Source organism: Oncorhynchus masou, chromosome 32 (genome assembly GCF_036934945.1).
Source record: "Oncorhynchus masou masou isolate Uvic2021 chromosome 32, UVic_Omas_1.1, whole genome shotgun sequence".
NCBI lineage: Eukaryota > Metazoa > Chordata > Actinopteri > Salmoniformes > Salmonidae > Oncorhynchus > Oncorhynchus masou.
The window spans coordinates 39133542-39155429 of record NC_088243.1 but is presented as its reverse complement, the minus strand read 5'-3'; the positions used below and the strand labels follow the sequence as shown (position 1 = coordinate 39155429).

General features: G+C 45.0%; 1 protein-coding gene across 13 annotated transcripts in view; it reads right to left on the bottom strand.

The window, feature by feature from the left end:
- Positions 1–21888, bottom strand: part of kidins220a (kinase D-interacting substrate 220a) — a 133225-nt gene that overhangs the window by 14199 nt on the left and 97138 nt on the right. For 6 of the 13 annotated variants that reach the window (XM_064954105.1, XM_064954108.1, XM_064954106.1 and 3 more), the window contains 3 exons: positions 8272–8450; positions 6630–6856; positions 5991–6113 (listed from right to left, as the gene is read on the bottom strand). In XM_064954105.1, the coding sequence (XP_064810177.1) occupies positions 5991–6113; positions 6630–6856; positions 8272–8450 (529 nt within the window). Of the gene's footprint in view, positions 1–409; positions 444–1938; positions 2001–3918; positions 3920–5990; positions 6114–6629; positions 6857–8271; positions 8451–21888 lie in introns of all 13 variants that reach the window. The other 7 variants (XR_010453236.1, XM_064954113.1, XR_010453237.1 and 4 more) reach the window with 4 other exon arrangements.

Sequence of the window (21888 nt, the reverse complement as noted above, 5' to 3'; positions counted from 1 at the left end):
CCAGAGAGAGCAATTATCTCATAGACTGTAGAGCTCCTCAATAATGATGGCCCATATGATTTCTGCTTCTTAGGTGTAGAAATTAGACTACTTGACAGGCATTTTGAAACATGCTCCTAAATTGAGTCTCGCAAACATGGCAACCAAAACGTTCCGGTGAGTTTTGTTGAACTCGACTAGAAGTAGGATTCGTGACACATCATACATTGGATGACCTAGAAGAGGCCTAAATCCTCCTAGAAATATTGTACATTCAACCACATGAAACGACCTTATCTAGAGGAAAACACATGATCTGTGGAGGTCTAATGCATGCCGGGCGGAGGGAAAAGCATGATGTGTTATATTAGCTGGTGGAGGTGAGGTAGAAAGGTGGCGAGAAAGTTAGAGACAGTGAAATCCAAAGAGATGAGTGTACCTGACAGGCTGTGACAAAAACTGCTCTGGGGAGAGCGAGAGAGCGAGAGACAGAGAGACAGGATATTAGGCCACATGCTGAAGTCATCATAGAACGCAAGAGAACAGGAGACACATTCACGTCAGACTAGAAAACAAGACATTTATCTTGAACCACAGCAGGCAAAGGCACTTTTACAACATTCCATCAAGCAAAGACAAACTGAGAAGCCATTTAGTTTCAAATTATTACAGTAGGAAACGAAAAAAATATATAGATATATTTTTAGAAACAGAGGACATTCGGAAGATGATCTTTGCAGAGAGGACGAACAGCACAGAGCGTGATGTTTGGAGAGAAAGTGAAGCGGAGAGGAGAGAAAGAGAGCAGTCTTCTCCCTTAACACAGAAAATACAACGTTTCCATTCTGAGGAAGCCTCAAAATCTGGTCCTCCACCCAGACTTTGTATGTGTGACTGTGTACATTGTGTCAGTGTGTTACGCTGTGCCATTACGTACACGCATGCGAGTGTGTGTGTGTGTGTGTATGCACACAAGTGTGTGTAACTGTGTGTGTGTGTGTGTGTGAGCTCCCTGTGTGTGATAAGGCTGTAATTACAGTGGTGCGGGGCGTGGGCAGCAGAGGGATGGGGAAGAGGAAACAGAGGCCTGTGAGGGAGGAAGCATCTCTGTGAGAAGATAAGCCCTTGTGCACATTGAGTTGCTGCTTCCGTCCTGCTAGCCTCTGATGCTAATCCCGTCCTCATCCAGCCCTATGGGGATATAGCCGGTACACTATTCATCAGCTGGGGCTAGGCAATTACACTGGGCTGCCCACTGCACACACATACAGACTGTGCTATATACACAGACCAACAGAGAGAGAGGAGAGAGTATTAGAGGGATAGAGAGAGGGTGGGATACAGAGGGTGATGGGAATTGAAAGAGATGGAGATGGATCAGTGAGGACAGTATGCATATAGGATTTTTCCTGTTGGACTTCCATAGTGAACAGAAAAAGTCAGTCAGACACACTGTACTTACCAAAAGGAAACCTAAACTGAGACATTGGCCATTGTTAAATGTGTATATCCAATACTAATTGCCATGTCGTTAGCCTTTAGTTGCTTCAACCTTCCTGTGCACTAGTTGTATATGAATGTGCTCCCTACTACATGCAGACACAGTATAGAATGGGAGCAGTTGCACTCGCACAGTGGTGAGTTCACTATTGGACAACGAGACTCGCATTCAAACAGGACTGAGCTATTACAATTCGCTCCGGTGCTGGCCACAAACAGGGGAGCCACCGGCGCATCTATTCAGCATGAGACATGACGTTGTCACTGACATACCCCGTCTGCGTTCGAAGCCATGTTAGTGTATCTGGCCAGATGGAAACGGTTAGCTGTGTGTGTGCGCGCGAGTGCATGGACAGCATTTTGGTGTGCGTTTTGTGTGTGGCGAGTTGTGACAGTCAAGACGGAAGGACACAGACGCTCCAGCGAATGCCAACGATCCACACCAGCCTGTTGCGTTACCATAGGGAGATCACTGGTAGTGGGGGTGGGGAGGCCCTCTCTGGCATCCTCAGCGATTACATCTGGACATGGGCACAGAACGGGGCACGGGGTGGGTAAGGGGGCACTGGATATAAGAATAACTCAAGCTAGTCTGGGATTTAAATAAAATACATGACGACACAGTCCTTGGAGAGTGAAAAGACGTTGGGAGGAAAGAAAAGGGGTACATGTCATGCGAGATGACATAATGGACCTGAAGGTCAATGTGACCCACTGCTTCTGCTATCAGGTTGTAAATCACAGCTGGCCTGGTACATTGTTTGCTGCCTCCATTCGGGATGTACTGTTTCAGTTTCAACGACTCGATATTCTGGACAAAAAAATCCTGGACGAATGTAACTAAGGCTTGGAATGTCAATACAATCCATCTAGCAAGGGCAAGGATCACAAGTCAGTCATAATGTGGATAATAGGCTAGCTTATCTATTTATGTAGAAAGCTTAAAAACACAGAGCCTAACGTTAGCTAGATGGTTAGCATCTCTCTTGCATTCGCAAATTCACTCTGGCTATCTACTCCGATTTCAGAGCACTCTCGTCTGAGTGTGCCAGAGTGCAGAATAACTGATGAATTTACGAAGGTGCAACACCTGCTGAATATGACCAGCATCAGTAAACGTAGGCAAAAAAAAAGTAAGTCAAGAATGCTCTAAGTAACATGCAAATAGTCAAACCAGCTCTGCTACAGCGAGTAAAATGGTCAGAGTAAGGTGTTCTCATTTGCGTCTGGAGGTTGCTAGCTAGCAAACTAACCAACCGTAGCCAATTAGCTTGGGTGCTTGGTTGGGACAAGCATGCATTGGCAGGCAAGCTGCAGAAGGATGAGGAAGCAAAACGTCCCTATTGTTTATCAGAGCAATTTTGACGGCCTACTAGCTGAAAAAGTTTGAGAGGGTTAATCTAATGTTCCTTCGTTAGATTTTAGCTCATTTTGCTATGGCTAGCATTGGTTGTCGATCTTGTCGTTGTTGATGTGCATCAACGAGGGAGCGAGAGACTTTTCATGGTAGTTTGATCAATAAGACTGTAAAGTTCCCAAATGTAAGAGGGCTCCTGTGGTGTTTACATACTTGCATAATTCAATCCAGGTGTATTTTGTGGCTTTTGGAAAATGCTTTCTAATGATCTAAAGTTGCGCTGTTGCAACTGCCTGTAAACACACAGTCCAGTTCAAAGTGAATGATGGCTGACCAGTGTGGCAAATGGCGTGTTTGTATAAAGGTCTACTGTAGCTCTGACTGACTATAGCACACCGGTCTGTGTATACTCAAGACAGATGTATTTACTGCAGTGTCTATTATTTGTCCAAATGCATGGCCACTTTCCCACTCGATATTGCGATAGCATTTTCACAAATGCCTTAGTGTACACTACCGTTCAAAAGTTTGGGGTCACATAGAAATGTCCTTGTTTTCCATGAAAACATACATGAAATGAGTTGCAAAATGAATAGGAAATATAGCCAAGACATTGACAAGGTTACAAATAATGATTTTTAATTGAAATAATAATTGTCCTGAAAAACTTTGCTTTCGTCATTGAATCCTCCAAAGAATCCTCCATTTGCAGCAATAACAGACTTTGGCATTCTAGTTGTCCATTTGTTGAGGTAATCTGAACGGATTTCACGCCATGCTTCCTGAAGCACCTCCCACAAGTTGGATTGGCTTGATGGGCACTTCTTACGTACCATACGGTCAAGCTGCTCCCACAACAGCTCAATAGGGTTGAGATCCGGTGACTGTGCGGGCCACTCCATTATAGACAGAATACCAGCTGACTGGCTTTTCCCTAAATAGTTCTTGCATAGTTTGAAGCTGTGCTTTGGGTCATTGTCCTGTTGTAGGAGTAAATTAGCTCCAATTAAGGGCCGTCCACAGGGTATGGCATGGTGTTGCAAAATAGAGCGATAGCCTTCCTTCTTCAAGATCCCTTTTACCCTGTACAAATCTCCCACTTTACCACCACCACCATCACATTGCCTCCACCATGCTTGACAGATGGCGTCAAGCACTTCTCCAGCATCTTTTCATTTTTTCTGCGTCTCACAAATGTTCTTCTTTGTGATCCGAACACCTCAAACTTAGATTAGTCTGTCCATAACACTTATTTCCAATCTTCCTCTGTCCAGTGTCTGTTATTTTGCCCATCTTAATCTTTATTTTATTGGCCAGTCTGAGATGTGGCTTTTTCTTTGTAACTCTACCTAGAAGACCAGCATCCCGGAGTTGCCTCTTCACTGTTGACATTGAGACTGGTGTTTTGGGGGTACTATTTCTTCCTGTTGAGTACTTGTGAGGAGTCTGTTTCTCAAAGTAGACACAACGTACTTGTCCTCTTGCTCATTTGTGCACCGGGGCCTCCCACTCCTCTTTCTATTCTGGTTAGAGCCAGTTTGCACTGTTCTGTGAAGGGAGTAGTACAGAGCGTTGTTTGAGATCTTCAGTTTCTTGGCAATTTCTCGCATGGAATAGCCTTCATTTCTCAGAACAAGAATAGACTGATGGATTTCAGAAGAACGTTCTTTGTTTCTGGCCATTTTGAGCCTGTAATCGAACCTACAAATGCTGATGCTCCAGATAATCAACTAGTCTAAAGAAGGCCAGTTTTATTGCTTCTTTACATCAGCACAAACAACAGTTTTCAGCTCTGCTAGCATAATTGCAAAAGGGTTTTCTAATGATCAATTAGCCTTTTGAAAATGATATACTTGGATTAGCTAACACAGTGTGCCATTGGAACACAGGAGTGATGGTTGCTGATAATGGGCCTCCGTACACCTATGTAGATATTCCATTAAAAACAATCTACCATTTACAGCTACAATAGTCATTTACAACGTTATCAATGTCTACACTGTATTTCTGATCAATATGATGTTATTTTAATGGACCAAAAAAATTTGCTTTTCTTTAAAAAACAAGTGACCCCAAACTTTTGAACGGTAGTGTACATAATTCCCAAACATTTTAAGAATTTGTGGAAATTAACATATCAATGACCATATCTTTTAAAGTGTCATATTCTTCCTGGGGGTCTATTCAAACATATTTTAATAAGATTTCATGTTTCTAAAATGCTGTCAGTTCTGCTTTAAATGCAACAATGTTTCACACACAAGTTATTTTCAAAGAAATGGCTAACAACAGCAAGAGCGCTGCAATAAAAACACAGTTCCACTCACCAGATGATCATTTGAAACTTAACTTCTTGTTGAAAGTTCCTCTTGAAAAGGGAGAAGCTAACAAATTAGCAACACCTTGTTAGATAACACCGGCTGCAAACTAGCAGACAACTAGCTAGCTAGACCATGGGAAAACTACTGCTATTGCGTAGTGACCTGTTGACCTTCAAGAAGGCAGAAGTTTCCATGCGTTTTTGTAAAAACGGTCCCGCTCATTAAGTCAAAATATGATTGGTTGAAAATGTTGCCCTAAAAAAGTTGAATGGCAGATGCCTTTTGTCTAGCTTCTGATGGTCTAGCCAATGGCTAACTTAGCGAGCTAGATTTATCTCCCCTGAGACCAGCAACAAACACTGAAGAGATTAAGTCAGAACATCATTGAAAATAATAATACAATTATCATTATTTTATAAATCCTTAGCCCTTCTCAGAAGACGGAGAAGGCCCGTTGTTCCCCACCGTGTTTGGGTTAGTAATAATTTCTAGTGTCTCTATCTGCCCTCAACATGCATTTTTTTCACTCTTCTGAATGTCTAAAGAATCCAGATGTTGTTCTGAAATATGAACACAGAAATACTGGACATTTTGAACTCCTATTATGGTGGTGATTTGACAAAATTACAATCACGGTCTTGAATTGGACTCGCATTTTTTCTGGTCTCGGTCTTGACTCGGTCTCGAACCCCTTGTCCCCATCCCCTCCGGCCTTTTGTCTTGACTCTGACTCGATTTGGGTGGACCTCAAACAGAACACTGCACTATACCATAGTGGACTACTGCTAGCTACTAGTGCTAGGTGTCCTACTGACCGGCAGCTCTGTACTTACAAGTCCATTGGGGTCCCTGGGGTAGCCTGCTTTAATGGAGGGGCGTGACTGGGACGGGGCAGGGTGAGGACGGGAGCTGTATTGATGCCGGGGTAGGTGATACTCATGATGGGGGAAATAAGGCTATATGGAAGGATGAAGAAGGAGAATGGTTAAAGCGCACAACATGAGGATTGTATGAGGGATCATTCATACACATATATCTGAGGTAACCCTAGAGCTGTGAAGGATCCTTTTTGTTTAGAGAGGAGGGTCTGCACTGTAACATTTAAAAATGAGGTGACGTGAGTAAATGGACCTGTATTGTGATGTGCACTGAGGTAGCTGTGCAGTTACGTTAACAAAACAGAGGTAAGTAACTGTCACTTAACAGAGCATAGATTGCTGTCGTACCTTTGTCCATACACTGCTTACAGGGTAAGAAACATTTTATTTTATCATTTGGGTGAGCTATCCCTTTAATTCGTGTGTCTCCAAAGGAAAACAGAGGTAATTTCAACTGCACTGTGATTCTCTTCATACTAAGGTGTACTGAAGTACGTTGAACAAAACTTTGGTACTCTACCGTATACTAAATGAATGTGTTCTGAGCTACGGTCAGGTGCAGTCAGTTGCTGCTGTGTTGTGTTGACGTCTCACCCGGGTGTAGAATGGGTGCTGCGGAGCGGGCATGCTGTAGTAACTGCTGTGGGGCTGCGAGGGCACTAGCCCCGGGGGGGGCAGGGAGCCAGTGAAGGAGCCCGTGGGGGAGCAGGCGGCCGAGTGCTGGCCGAAGGCAGAAGAGGCGCGGGCTGGGACGTCCTGCAGGGGCAGCGTGGGATAGGTCACTCCTCCAATGTGCATCTGCTCCCTGGCAGCACGAACATCTACAGGGAGAGAGAAGGGGGGGGGGCGACAAGTTAGGGGGAAAGATGGTAACAGGACTAGATAAGGAGAGAGATAGAGAGGGAGGGAGTGGGTGGAGAGACAGAAAGACCTCATGAAGAGGGAGAGGAGGAAGGGAGAGAAGAGCGGGGGAGCGAAAAGGGGACATTTTATCTCTGATGCTGATGTAGATCACGTCTTGGCTCCGACTATAAAGAGACTTTAGATCCACCCACTCAGAAACAGATTCAACCAAACATATTTGATCGTTCTCAGCGGGTTCACATAGAGAGGTTCTGCGGAGAGAATGCAAATCAAATGCCACGTACATGGATAAACTTTCATTGTGTGATTGAGTGCACTTGAGGGAGCAGGGTGGAAAATAACACATTGTTAAAGTTATTGGCTTTACTGAAAATAGACAACATTAATTCAAACTCTCACTTTTGCCAAGAAAACTGTATTTTTTTCTGCAGATAAATTGCATTTGAACTGTCTTACAATACAAAAAAAAACTTTTTTTATAAACGAAACAGAGTGGGGTAAGTGGCCAGGTAAGAAACAGGCACCAAAATGTCTCGGTCATAAGAGTGCATGTTGTTGAATGATGGGTTGAGTAGAGACCCAATCCGGCAGTAAGGGAGCACAATGGAGGCCTTATGAGTGAGTGAGTCAGCCTGGTAAGTGAGTGAGTGGGTATCACTGACCACTGTGCCCACTGGCTGGCTGCAGGACACTGGAAACAGGACTGGATGACTGGCCAGGGAGGGACAGGGGCATTGGTAACCTTCCAAAGCTCGCTCGCTCGCACACACACACACAGTCTCCTTTATTAGTGACGTCAGGCCTTTGAGTTGGATAGCTGACCGACTGTTGTCTTTGGCTGCATTTAAATGTGTTTGGTTGCAGATCAATGAGTAAGTAACAATTTAGCTAATTACACAAATATATTGACAGAACACTTACAGTGCCTCCAGGAAGTATTCATACACCTTGAATTATTCCTAATATTGTTGTGTTACAGCCTGAATTCAAAATGGATTACATCGACAACAAAAATTCTTCATGTTTTTATAGACATTTTTGTCTGTAAAATGAAATACAGAAATATCCTATTTACATAAGTATTAACACATTAAGGGGTATGAATACTTTCTGAAGGCACTGTACATTCATTGCAGTTAATGGCATGTTTACAAAGAGAGTCTCAAGAGTAGAAATGATAACATGGGATCAGTTTTTCCTTTTAGATCATAATGAATAATAGTATATGGACAGGTGGGGGACTGATCCTAGGGCAGCACTCCTACTCTGAGATGTTTTGTGAATACGTTCCTAGGTCTTTGAGCTGAGTGAGGTTGACAAACTGAGTGTAATGACCATTAGAATAGTGATGCTTGTGTGTAAATATACGGACCTGCGATGATCTCCCGGAGTTTGGGGTCCAGGTTGACAGTGCAAGGGAGGAACATCTCCACGTCGCGTGCCGTGAGGACGGGCGTCCTAGAGGACAGGAACACCTCGAAGCTACGGATGTCCCCGTCGATCTCCAGCAGGGGCTCTATGTCTTTGGTGGTGGGGATGTTTTTGGAGATTCTAGAGGAGAGGAAGCGAGAGTGAAAGAAGAAATAGGAGGAAGGACTGTTGAACATGCTAAAGATGACACAATGAGATATTTTGTCGATCTCTAGTAGAGGCCCCGCAACGGTCATCGCTGCTCTTGCTGTTCCGGCATCATGAAAAGTGAGAGATAAGTCCATTTAGTTTGGTGACTCACAGCTCCAGTTTGTTATCTGGGTCTGACAGCAGAGGAAACATAAGGAGATGACTATCAGAGGTTTGCTGCTCATACTCATTTAGAAGCTCAAATGGGAGTGTTCTGCAAACGAGGATGTTCAATCTTTGTTCGTAGCCTCGAAGTAAATGTACACTTGAGTGTACAAAACACTACATGAATTTGACAGAATGACCAGGTGAATCCACTTCAAATCAGTGTAGATGAAGGGGAGGAGACGCGTTAAAGAAGGATTTTTTAAACCTCTAGACAATTGAGACATGGGTTGTGCATGTGTGCCATTCAGAGGGTGAAAGGGCAAAACAAAAGATTGAAGTGCCTTTGGACAGGGTATGGTAGTAGCTGCCAGGCGCACCGGTTTGTGTTAAGAACTGCAACACTGCTGGGTTTTTCCACACTCAACAGTTTCCCGTGTGTATCAAGAATGGTCCACCACCCAAAAGGACACCCAGCCAACTTGACAACTGTGGGAAGCGTTGGCGTCAACATGGGCCAGTATCCCTATTGAATGCCCCAAAAAATTGAGGCTCTTCTGAAGATAAAAGGAGGGTGGTGTGTAACTCCATGTTGGGAAGGTGTTCCAAATGTTTGACATACTCCTTGTATATTTATGGAGATGATGACAATTGAGCATCATCTCACAAATAGTGCATGTCCATCCATTACACAGAGATAGATGTATGGTAGATGGCTCAACAGCACTTTTCCACCCAACCACCAGAAAATGGTACCAGAAACATTTTTCATACTTTGCCATTTTTGCTTTTCTTGTTGGAAAAGTTATTCAACCACTGCAAGTAGCACATTATGAATGCATTCTGAGGCATGAAGTCATGTTTCCATCATCCGTGTGGGCGTCAGCCTTATCAGCTGAATGAGCAGATTTCTCGAGAACAAACATTTTGCCTATCAATTTTCATCTCGCCATCTCTGTCTGTGTGTGTGTGTGTGTGTGTGTCTCTTAAGCTGTGGGAAAGCACAAGCTGGGTTTGGAGGGTATTTCCCATTGTTTCGCCCCAAAAATGGATTGGGCAGAGGTTGGTCTTTCTGCAGTTGGATTAGCCGCTTACCACACCATTGTGCTAAACTAACTGAAGGTAGGCTGGTCTGGGCCCAGCCTTGCTGCTGCTGTTTGCTAATCACGTTACTAAGGGCCGAATCTGCTCAATTTGCGGAGGGAAAATCTTGACACAATTGAAGCTCTACCTTAATGCCCAGCTGAGCTAGATCTGCTGGGTAAACAGACCGGGGTTAAGACCTCGTTGTTGTTGTACACAGGCACGAACGAACGCATGCACGCACACACATAGTAGGCTAAATGCTGTAACAGAATCAGTGCCCTCTGCACCTACTGACACGCAATCCACAAGCACCTGACTCAGTGACCTCAGTACGGAGACGAGTAATGATTTACTCAAGCAAGTGTTCTGGTTAGCTGTGCTACTCCACAATTGACCTGGTAGAACCCAAAAGGGTTCTTCAAAGGGTTCTCCCATGGGGGAGCCGAAGAACCTTTTTAGGTTCTAGATGGAACATTTTTTCTAAGAGTGTAAGCAGTGCACATACCTGTAGTTATGTGAAATAAGTAAGGAATAACCAATGAACACCCCCCAATATGAGCCCACATTGATACCTGGAAATAACTTAAAGGTTTAGGTAGTATATACACATTACCACATGTAACATATGGATTTGCATTAGTAGGCTTATATGCAACAAAAGTCCCAATGCAAAGTTACACTCCACTTTTCTATTTTTCAAGTTATTACTTAAAACGGATTTCTGAAGTCATCCCAGAAATAACAAGCCAGCTTATTCCCTATAATGTAAACTCCAACAGAAAAAAAAGAAGAAAAAATGTATAACTTAAAATGAAACCAAATCGATTGCACTTATGACTACTGGTTTCAATGTAATTTTATGCTAACTTACAAGCCAACGAGCCTGCTAACTTTAGCCCTACTAGCCTGCTAACATTACGTTAGAATGTAAATACATGCTAGTGTGGCTAATAGCTAACGTTAGCCAGCTGGAACTAGCTAGGTAGCACCGGTACTCCATATGATGTTGAGAAATAGTGCATTGTGGGTAGTTCCTTAGATATCCAGGAATATGGTAATAAATATATAAAAACGCTAAAACATAACTATGTTTGTAGTTATAGGTAACCAGATACCAGATCGGTATCCAGGCTGTATCACATCCCGCCGTGATTAGGGGGTTCCATAGGGCGGCGCACAATTGGCTCAGCATTGTCCGTGTTTGACCGGGGTAGGCCGTCATTGTAAACAAGAATTTGTTCTTAAACGGACTTACCTAGTTAAATAAAAGGTTACATAAAATAAAAAATGTAACATAACATTTTTTTTTTTTTTTTTTAAATCGCAACTACAACTAAGTCTTTGACCATACTGTGTTGTTACTTTGGTGAGTAAAAACTCCTGCTTTCTATCCTTTAAGGCATCAGCCCAAAACTTTTCTGTAGTTAACCATAGTAGTGGAGTGCTGACACATAGGGTAGCGTCTGAGTCTAGCCCAAGAGGAAGTGCAGGCAGGTGGGTAAGAAAGAAGAGGAGAGCAGAACAGCTGTGCTCCGCTGGACAATGCCCCTCACTGTGCTCCATCACAACAATCTAACCAAAGGGTCAGTGCGGGCTGAAGGGAGGGACAGATGGCCATGCTAATAGTCAACTGACCTCTCACACGAGGGCCATTAGGTGGTTGCTCGTTTTTTCTGTCTGTCATGAAGTACACATATACAAAACAGACACATCACCGCTCAGACACTCTCACGAACAAAACAGTCTCAAATGCACAAAACACACCAAAAACACCCAATTACACCTGGGAGGGTCAGTGACGATGAGGATTTCCATAGATAGTTAGACTCATGGTAGTGAGGGAATGTGATTTTGATTCCATTTCCCACGCGCTGTATTATCCCGCGCCGAGAGCCTTGTGCTGTTCCAGCAGTCCAGCTGGGCTCTGTTTATTTGTGTGCACAGACGCAGACCAACAGGAGCCAGTGAGACACACACACTAGTGCAGCACTGAGGGGACTTCCTCCAGCTCTTGCAGTGTCTACACAGAGCACACTCCTCCACTGCCGCTAAGGAATCTTAAGTGATGCTTTGTCTTTCCTAAGAAAACCTAGATCTATTCCACACAGCTTGCGAAGAGAATGCCAAAGAATTGCTCATGAATGCGGCCACGCAAACCTATTCTGAACCCTTACCCTCCGACGTCACTGCACGTTTTATTTTCACATTTTTGGGATCGACCATTTTTCTAAAGTATTAACTCCCTATAACACACATATTTCCAATGTATTTCACTATAACCTGTATTTGAACTAGTCCAATCTTCAGTCTCAACCCTTTGTATGGGGAGTAGAGTCGAGCATACATCTACAGAGATGCCCAGAGCTACATATATGAATACTGACCCACGGTGGTACCCAGCACACACACTGTTAACAGCATCTTCCAAAGATGGACCGCATGGACTAAGTAAAGGCATCCATCGGTGTGGCACAGAGACCCCATTCCGAGCATTCACACCACTCCGTCCAATCCGAACCTTCTGCTGGCAGCCACCAGTCAGCCGCAAAGGACTGAGTCACCCAAACATCATCCCTCTTAATAATAGTGCCCTTGTTCTGATAATAGCACGGGTCAGGAGAATCACACATGATTGGCATGGGTTTATTACCTGGTGGAGCACCATCCGACACGTTTGACCATCTACTGTACTGTGGCACATGGGCCGCTTTTTTTTTTTTAAGTGCCTCCGAACGTGCCAATAGGACGCGTCAAGGGACAGATTGTGAGTAAATTGAGGAAGAATGGTTGGTCATGGCATCAAGTAATTGATGTTCATTGCTTCTGACACTGGTGGAGGGGGACAGGAGGGGCTTTGTCCGATTGCTATCCAGTCCATCTTTCGTGAGACTGACAAGCTGGAGGACTGCGCTGTGGTGAGATCGGAAGCCGACGCGTTACTTTTAAAAGGCCGGAGACAGAAATAAAGCATGTCAGGAATCCTGCAGCCGGTTCCACACAATAGCCCCCATTGATGGGGTCTTGCATTGCAAGCACAGGCTCTTATACGCTGTCTGTTGCAGCATCTAGCGCTTGGGAGGTTTCTGGGCTCTTCCAAATGCTAATCGGTCCAAAAACTGGCTCGACAAGCTTTTCTTCTCATCCAGCACTCCCACATACTGCAGCTGACTGGAAAGAGCAGAATTCTCCCTCTATTCCTAACCGCTCTCCTACCTCTGCAGGCGCTGAATGTTTCACTTGACAATGCTTACATCCACCCTCTGTGTGTGGATGGTGTGCAGATGCCCCACAATGAGGCTCTGAGCATTTCCATAAAGGGGCCCGGAGAGAAGGGAAATGCCAACACACATTTGTTTTCAGAGGGCCATAAAGAGAATCAATGTTTGGCGGTGTAAAAGAACAACAGCGGTCCGTCACAATGGCGAGCCCGGGCCTTGGCGCGTTCCTCAGGCCGACGGGCAGGTGGGCGAACTCGAAGAGGCTCTCTAACCAACGAATGGACTGGCTGGCGCGTGGCCTCGCAGCGTCAACACTCCAGAGTGGGAGGATTATTGTGCTCGAGGAGTCTGCCAATCCCTCGTCTACCTGAAAGCGAGAGCAAATTATGTTTTCACTTTAGACTCCGCCATGTTTCCATTTCCTTAAACCGTCGTGTTTCTTTGGCCTAATTGGGTTGCATCTTCTCTCCGCTATGCCAGCGGACATTAGAACGCAACTTTGCTTTTCGTATACATCCGTGGCAAAGTTTAAGTCTGTAATTGCCATTCCTATGTATTAAGCCAGGCCTTTGTGTCTATTAACGGACCGCAGAGAAATGCAGCGTAATGGGAAACATACCACTCTGATAAAAAAACGCTGCAGCCTTAGAATGGCCTCTCAGAAATGGGGTTGGGATTCAGAGTTTCTCCGAAATGATTAAACTCATCTGTACACAAACCTACCCGTTCCAGACCCCAAAAACCTTAGGAGTTTGAATGAAGGGTTCAGCTAACAAACCTTGTACAGGATATTAGAAAACTAGGCCCAGTTTGATGATTTATGTGAAAGGGAGCGTTTTGAACTCTAGTCCACTGCCGAGTGTGGCTAAACGGTAATAGAATGAGGCATTCCTGACATGAATTGAGCAGAGCAGTCAGTAAACGTGGGTGTTTGATGTGTGTCGGGGTTGAGACAGTATATGAGAAGTCAAACAAGTGATTCATGTAATCCTTCCAGGTAAATAAAGTTAGCTATTTTCTGGCAAAAACATGAAAACAGCCAGTAATCCTTTACTTAACTTAATTGAGGAGGAGATACCTCAGACATAGGATGACCTGGCGAAGAGACAGACAGAGTAATAAACAGAGGGAGAGAAAGAGAGGCAGTTCTATTTGGAGATGACCACAAATTCATTTCTGCAACTCGCCTCCATTCGCCTTCCTGTCTGGGAACGGGAGAAAGAGGAGTGGCCAGCTAAGAGCAGGATTCTTAAGAAAGCTCTTAAGAAAGTTCTTTGGAACAGAGAGCTTCCAAGTTTTTAAGAACTTGTCATTCAAGAACTCGGTACCAGATAAAGCTGATAAATCCTTAAACTATACAGTAGCTGCATAACTATGCTCAGAATAAGAAGCCGCTTTTAAGTGGCGATGGGAAAAGACACCCAATTTTATTTTATTTTTTTGACATTGCTCGGATCAAGGGATTTCCAGAAAAGGAGTTCCCAGAAGACTTGCCATTTTCACACACAGGCTTTGCTCGCCACACACTTCCTTTATCTCTAGTGACCATCCTTTCCTCTATGCTGGCTTGACCCTATTTGACCTTTGTGGCCCTGGGTGGCACATCAAAGCTAGAGGGGGTTCAGTGTGCCCTAGGCCCTGTGACTGGTGACGAGCAACACTGTCCACTTTAAAGGTCACCGATGACCCCTCGCAGCCCTGCGCTGCTATTTATAATACCCCTGCCACCTTCTCCATACGGCACAATAGAGAGGGAGGGAGATCACTGATATGTCCACAGGCACATCCAGAAAGACTGAAGCCAGCCTAAACATGCTCACTCACCCACACAAATGCTTATGGGCTCAACCACACTAGCATACAAAGTGTAGTTGTAGTCAAAGTCTAGTCACAGGTAAAACCAAGCACAAAATCTGAGCAGTCTGTCGCCTTATATTCTGATTATGGAGTTTAGTTTTGATAGTCTATCCTTGATTTACAACATTTTAGATCACGTGGATGTTATCCCTGCTTCAATGTGAAAACAGTCTGGTTTTCCTGTTTCAAAGTGTTAATTCCTTCAAATTCAACTTCGGCTTATGAAATAATGAAAGGGCTCTAAGTAGATTTGCTAAGAAGGAATGCTATGTAGCAGACTGCTTTTCCATCACATGGCTATTATCCACCAGAGTATGTGGTAGTGGAAACCTCTGTGTGGAGGACACACCTCAACACAGAGGCTGGGCCCGTGGACATCGGCCACAGTTCCGTACTAAATTGCATTTTTTGAATTTTCTATCACATTTTGTTCCATAGACTGTGGCCATTTTGTTTGCTCTGCGGGAGCCTGGTGAAGCTGGTCTATCTCCTGCTGATTCATCCCTTAGTCACGACAGTCCAACACCTGAGAGATGTATGTAACTAACACACCCACCCAGGCCCTGGTGCTTCTCCCATCTTCACACACACAACAGATGGGTGGGTATTGCTGGACCACTGGATAAACATGTCCATATGAGAGGCGAAGGCAGAATGAAGCATCACCACCTGGACTGCCCAACACTCTGAGAGAAAAGCACCAGGTGGACACTCGACCACAGCAATAACCAGGGCGTAGGCCATTAAACACCGCTGATACACCCACAACCTTTCCGTTCAGCACTGGTAGACAAACTCTTGGATTCACTTTCAAATCATGAAATGGAGCCACCCTTCCCTGTCGTCGCCGGATACTATGGTGCTATGTCAATGTGCCAACAATCCTGGTTTATGAGGACACCTGGCATTGACAAGGGGTATTCACATCAGCCACAATTGTAGTCCTGTAGCCCTCATAATAGTCCTGTATAGAGGTCCCTCCACCCTCTCCGCTCTCTGGAGGACGTACGGTTTGTCACAGACACTGTGTGGACTCAATAGAGAGCTCCCTATCAGAGATAGACCACACTCTATTGGGAAATAGATGGCTTTCCAGCAGCTTTATAATTTATAGTGCTTTAGGGCCTCTTGGAAAATAACGAAGGCACTATTGAATTACAAGTTTACTCCTTTCACCAAAATGCCTCCTGCAGGATTTAGCTCAGGGACAATGGGCTCCCCCTGAGGGGAAAGGCGACAGGGAGAAAAACATCTTTCTAATGTTAGCAGTGCAATCGAGATTTTACAGACAAGTCGTGTACGTGATGGAAATACGGCATTAACAATGGCGTATAGAGGGAGGGAAGCAAAGGGACTTCATTCAAAAGGCAGTAAAGTTCAAAAGTGTTCCAGGAAAAAAAAAAGCTAATCTCCGTTTGTGGCCAAGTATTTAGAAGCTTATTAGGATTTTACATAAAGAGAATCGCACACATGCGCTTTTATCTCAACACGTAATTGCGACAAAATTACAATAATTGTCCCAATTAAAGTAATCCAGAATGAACAGTATGTCATCTTGATGTTTCAGTACTTGGGAGAAGAGGCTTCCTAATTAGCCTAAATTGCCTTGCACATATTCATTTCAAGTGTCATTAGTTGTAAGTTTTGAGGCGCTCAAGAGAATCGCTGGAAAAAGCCTGGATCCGGGCACGTCTCAGAGAGGTCAATTGTTCACTGGATGAACGCAGTAGCGGAGGATTGTGACAGCGGCAGGTTGAGCGAGAGCAGAGTGGCAGAGAATGGAAGAGAGCTTCAGAGTTAAATCCCTTCCTGTTAAAAGACAGCCAGGACCCAGGGACAGCATAGTGGTGGAGACTGAGGCCTCTGACCAAGCAATAACCCCTATATGGAAGTTTAAGTACTGGGATGTTGTAATCTAAATTCACTGAATGAGTAAAACCAATTTTCCTATGTGAAATATACTGAATAAAAATGTAAACACCGTATGTAAATGGTTGGCCCCGTATTTCATGAGCTGAAATAAAATATCCCAGAAATGCTCCATACGTACAAAAAGCTTATTTCCCTCAAAGTTTGTGCACAAATTTGGTTTCATCCCTGTTAGTGAGCATTTCTCCTTTGCCAAGATAATCCAGCCACCTGACAGGTGTGATATATCAAGAAACTGATTAAACAGTATGATCATTACACAGGTGTACCTTGTGCTGGGGACAAAAGGCCACTCGAAAATGTGCAGTTTTTCCACACAACACAATGCAACAGATGTCTCAAGTTAAGGGAGCGTGCAATAGGCATGCAGAAATGTCCATCAGATCTGTTGCCAGAAAATGTAATGTTCCTTTCTCTACCATAAGCCACCAACGTTGTTTTAGACAATTCAGCAGTATGTCCAACCGGCCTCACAACCGCACACCACGTGTAACCAGGACAGGCCAGGACCTCCACATCCGGCTTCTTCACCTGCGGAGGTCAGACAGTTTTTCCTGTCGGAAAAAAATATTTATGATTGGCTGGGCCTGGCTCCCCAGTGGGTGGGACTGGCTCCCAAGTGGGTGGGCCTATGCCGTCCCAGGCCCACCCATTGCTGCACCCCTGCCCAGACATGTGAAATTCATAGATTAGGTTCGAATAAATTATTTCTAATCGACTGATTTCCTTCTATGAACTGTAACTCAGTAAAACCTTTGAAATTGTTGATTGTTGCATCTATATTTTTGCTCAGTATATTTAGAAATCAAACCAGAAATGGATTGAAACATGCTCTCAGTGCAAGAGAACTGTTTGTTTTGCTTCAATCCAAAAACTGAATACAGCGTTTGATTGAATTGTGTGGTGTCGTGAAACAGAACGAGCCAGGGAAAGACATATGGACGAGAGCTATATAGAGTAGTTAAGAAAAGTGTTTTTTGGTGCTTGACACGCATTCCTGGCCTTCTGTTTCCTGTGAGAGGCTGTATGTGTGTGCGTGTGTGTGTGTGTGTGTGTGTGTGTGTGTGTGTGTGTGTGTGTGTGTGTGTGTGTGTGTGTGTGAACGTGCCTCGCTCGCGTCTCGGGGTCTGATTAATTACAGTGATCCTCAGAGGAGTGGGGGGGTGACATATGTTCCCGTGCCGCACCGCTCCTCTGTGAGAGCTTGGAGGTGTGTGAGAGGTGTGTGTGTGGAGGGGGGGGTTACTACAGGGTTATCCTGGCACAGACCGGGCACCAGATGTCAGAGCAGATCCAGGACCAAGGCTCTGGCTCGAAGGACCGACCAACCAACACTTTTTGCGCTAAAAAATCCGGTTGCAGCTCCTGAAATAGACTCCCTTAGGATCTGACTGGGCTCAAACTTCCCCACAGATCACGCCTACCGACAGCCGGAAATCTCTACTCGTGCTCTTTTGTGATCGCCAAAATAGTTTCCATTTGCTGCTTTCCGGAAGCTTTTTTTTTTTTTTTTTTGGTGCGATGCTGAGCATAACATACCACTCTGGGGTACTGATCTGAAGATATGTATTCCTGATCTGAAACAACAACCACAGAAGCCAGCAGCTGTTATTCATCCTCATAACGACCAGAGGGAGCCCGATTTGCGTCTCCTTTAAAAGCTTAAATGAAAAGGCTGCATCGAACATTGCACCACAACTCACAGACTCTCAAGACTCTCGTTCAATTTGCGTTTAAAAAGAACAATGATCCACCATCTCCATTCGAACAGTAAATCTGACAGCTATAAATACCGGCGCTCTCAAAAACACTTTTCATTTTGTTTGCGTTTCAATTTCCGTAAGTGCGTTAGGCAGGCCCTGCACACTGGCTTGCCACCCAAGGAGTCATTTGTTTACGTGTTCCCTGCAGAACAAGTGAGACAAACACGTAGGTTTGGGGCCTATGTCCCCAATTCCTCCGCAGGATAATGCCATCTATTGTTTCACTCACTTTCCCCTACTTTCTCTACATTAAAAAGATTGCTTGGCGGAGCTGGCCTTACTGTTAACCATTTTTTTTTAAATGTCTGATGTTATTAGACAGATTAGGCACATTCTGCAGAAGATTAGACTGCTTGGCCCACTTTGGCAACGGGAATAATCGGGTGTACCTCTCACTGTGCTCCGCCAACGGCATCACGCTTCTGGGATGAAAGTTTCTACAAATAGCTTTTGGCCATTTTTGACAGCCTGTTTGTGTGATATCGAGAAGTCCGTTTTTTCCCCTTGTTCTTTCTTTTAAGAAGTCAAGAGGCACATGCAACATTTATAGTTTATTTTTAGTTGGAGGGACAGTTTCACAGAATATTACAAATATGACTAGGCTATATAGCAAATATACTAATAGGACTGTAAAATACTACTAATATCACAAATTCACTGTCTTCCAAGTACATGCTGTGCTCTGTGGCTTATATAGGCTGCAATAAACCTTACGGAGTGAGAGTACTTATGCCAGAGATGTGGAAGGACAGTTGGCCTAGGAGTAGTTGACTCTCCCCCAAATACACATCAGCAGTAATCTATTCACTTACTAGACGCTTGGGGGATATGAAGCGCTCTAGCGTAGAGACAACAAGTGTAGAGACAACTAACAATGTCAGCAAGACAAAAGGAGTAAATCGAGGCCCGAGAACCCCCCCCCCCCATCTACGGCGCTGCAGTGGAGCGGGTCGAGAGCTTCGAGAGCAAGTTCTTATTTGTCCAACTCACTAAGGACCTATCATGGTCCAAACACACCAACAGCCATGAAGAGGGCACAACAACACACCTTCCCTCCTCAGGAGGCTGAAAAGGTTTGGCAAGGACCCTCAGATCCTCAAAATGTTCTAAAGTTCTCAGCACCACTGAGAGCATCTTGACTGGCTGTATCACCGCCTGGTATGGCAACCGCCTGGTATCCGATTGAAATGCGTTAAAGATAAGTGCCTAAAGGCCAGTACATCACTGCAGCCGAGCTCCCTGCCGTCTAGGACCTACATACCAGGCGGTGTCAGAGGAAAGACCCCCTTATTTTTTGCTCTCTTGCACTGACTCCATGCACACTCCCTGGATGCTACCCACACACTCACACTGACACACACAAAACACACGTGCATATTGACTCAACACACACACATATCCCCTCGGACACTCTTCACATACGCTGCTGTTCAGCATCTATCCTGATTGCCTAGTCACTTTTACCCCTACCTACATGTACATATTACCTCAACGACCCCATGTACATTGACTTGCTACCGGTACTCGTTGTATTTAGCCTCGGTATTGATATTCTATTGTGCGTTACCATTTCCTTACTTTTGAACTCTGCATTGATGGGAAAGGGCTCCTAAGTAAGCATTTCATGGTAAAAATCTACACCTGTTGTATTCAGCACGTGACAAATAAAATTGGATTTGGATAATTTTGAACGGATCATCACACTCTCCCAACAACCTCCCAGTCATGTGGATTACCGACAACACTGTCATGCTATTTACACATCAGAGAAAACTGACAAACCCTTCACGGGGGGTAAAGATTGCAGTAAAGATAGTTGTCTACGGTCTAATCGAATAACCTACAGTATCTAAATCGCTGTGGTCTGACACAAACATTATACAGTAATTGGTAGTTGAGCAGAAGAGGAGATAGCAATGGCGTGCTTGGTTGAGTTTCAGTTGAGAGAGGGAATCCACGCCATGTTGACCTGGCCACAAGGCGACCATTAAAAGAAGCAGCTATCTCTTCCTCGACTGCACATTTACCAGGCAGACAGGGGCCTGAGGTTGAGGTGAGGCAAGTGATTGTCGAGAAAGACAGGCAGTGTGTGACTCACCCGGCTATGAAAAGAGAATTGGGGCCCAGCTCAAGTGATCAAGAGAGAGAAAGAGGAGAGAGATAAGGAGAAGTACAGAGAGAGAAGTTCAGAGACAAATAGGAGAGAAAAAGAGTTAACAAGAGATTAAAAAAAAGAGGAAGAGAGAAGGAGAAAGATAAGGACAGAGAGAATGACAGAGAGAAAGAGAATGACAGAGAGAAAGAGAAGGACAGAGATTGACAGAGAAAAGGACAGAGAAAGACAGGAGAGGGAAAAAGATGAGAGAAAGAGAGAGAGAGAGGAGGACAGAGAGAGAGAGAGGAGGACAGAGAAAGAGAGAGGAGGACAGAGAAAGAGAGAGGAGGACAGAGAGAGAGAGAGGAGGACAGAGAGAGAGAGGAGGACAGAGAGAGAGAGGAGGACAGAGAGAGAGAGGAGGACAGAGAGAGAGAGAGGAGGACAGAGAGAGAGGGGGACACAGAGAGAGAGGAGGCAGGGGAGAGAGAGAGAGGACAGAGAGAGAGGAGGACAGAGAGAGAGAGAGGAGGACAGAGAGAGAGGGGAGGACAGAGAGAGAGGAGGACAGAGAGAGAAAAGAGGACAGAGAGAGAAAAGAGGACAGAGAGAGAGGACAGAGAGAGAGGAGGGCAGAGAGAGAGAGGAGGGCAGAGAGAGAGAGGAGGGCAGAGAGAGAGAGGAGGGCAGAGAGAGAGAGGAGGGCAGAGAGAGAGAGGAGGGCAGAGAGAGAGGAGGGCAGAGAGAGAGGAGGGCAGAGAGAGAGGACAGAGAGAGAGAGGACAGAGAGAGAGAGGACAGAGAGAGAGGAGGACAGAGAGAGAGAGGAGGACAGAGAGAGAGAGAGGAGGACAGAGAGAGAGAGAGAGGACACAGAGAGAGAGGAGGACAGAGAGAGAGAGAGGACAGAGAGAGAGAACACAGAGAGAGAGAGGACAGAGAGAGAGAGAGAGAGGAGGACAGAGAGAGAGAGAGAGGAGGACAGAGAGAGAGGAGGACAGAGAGAGAGGAGGACACAGAGAGAAAGAGGAGGACACAGAGAGAGAGAGGAGGACAGAGAGAGAGAGAGGAGGACAGAGAGAGAGAGGAGGACAGAGAGAGAGAGAGGAGGACAGAGAGAGAGAAGACAGAGAGGACAGAGAGAGAGGACAGAGAGAGAGGAAGGACAGAGAGAGATAGAGGAGGACAGAGAGAGAGGAGGACAGAGAGAGAGGAGGACACAGAGAGAGAGAGAGAGGAGGACACAGAGAGAGAGGAGGACAGAGAGAGAGAGAGGAGGACAGAGAGAGAGAGGAGGACAGAGAGAGAGAGAGAGA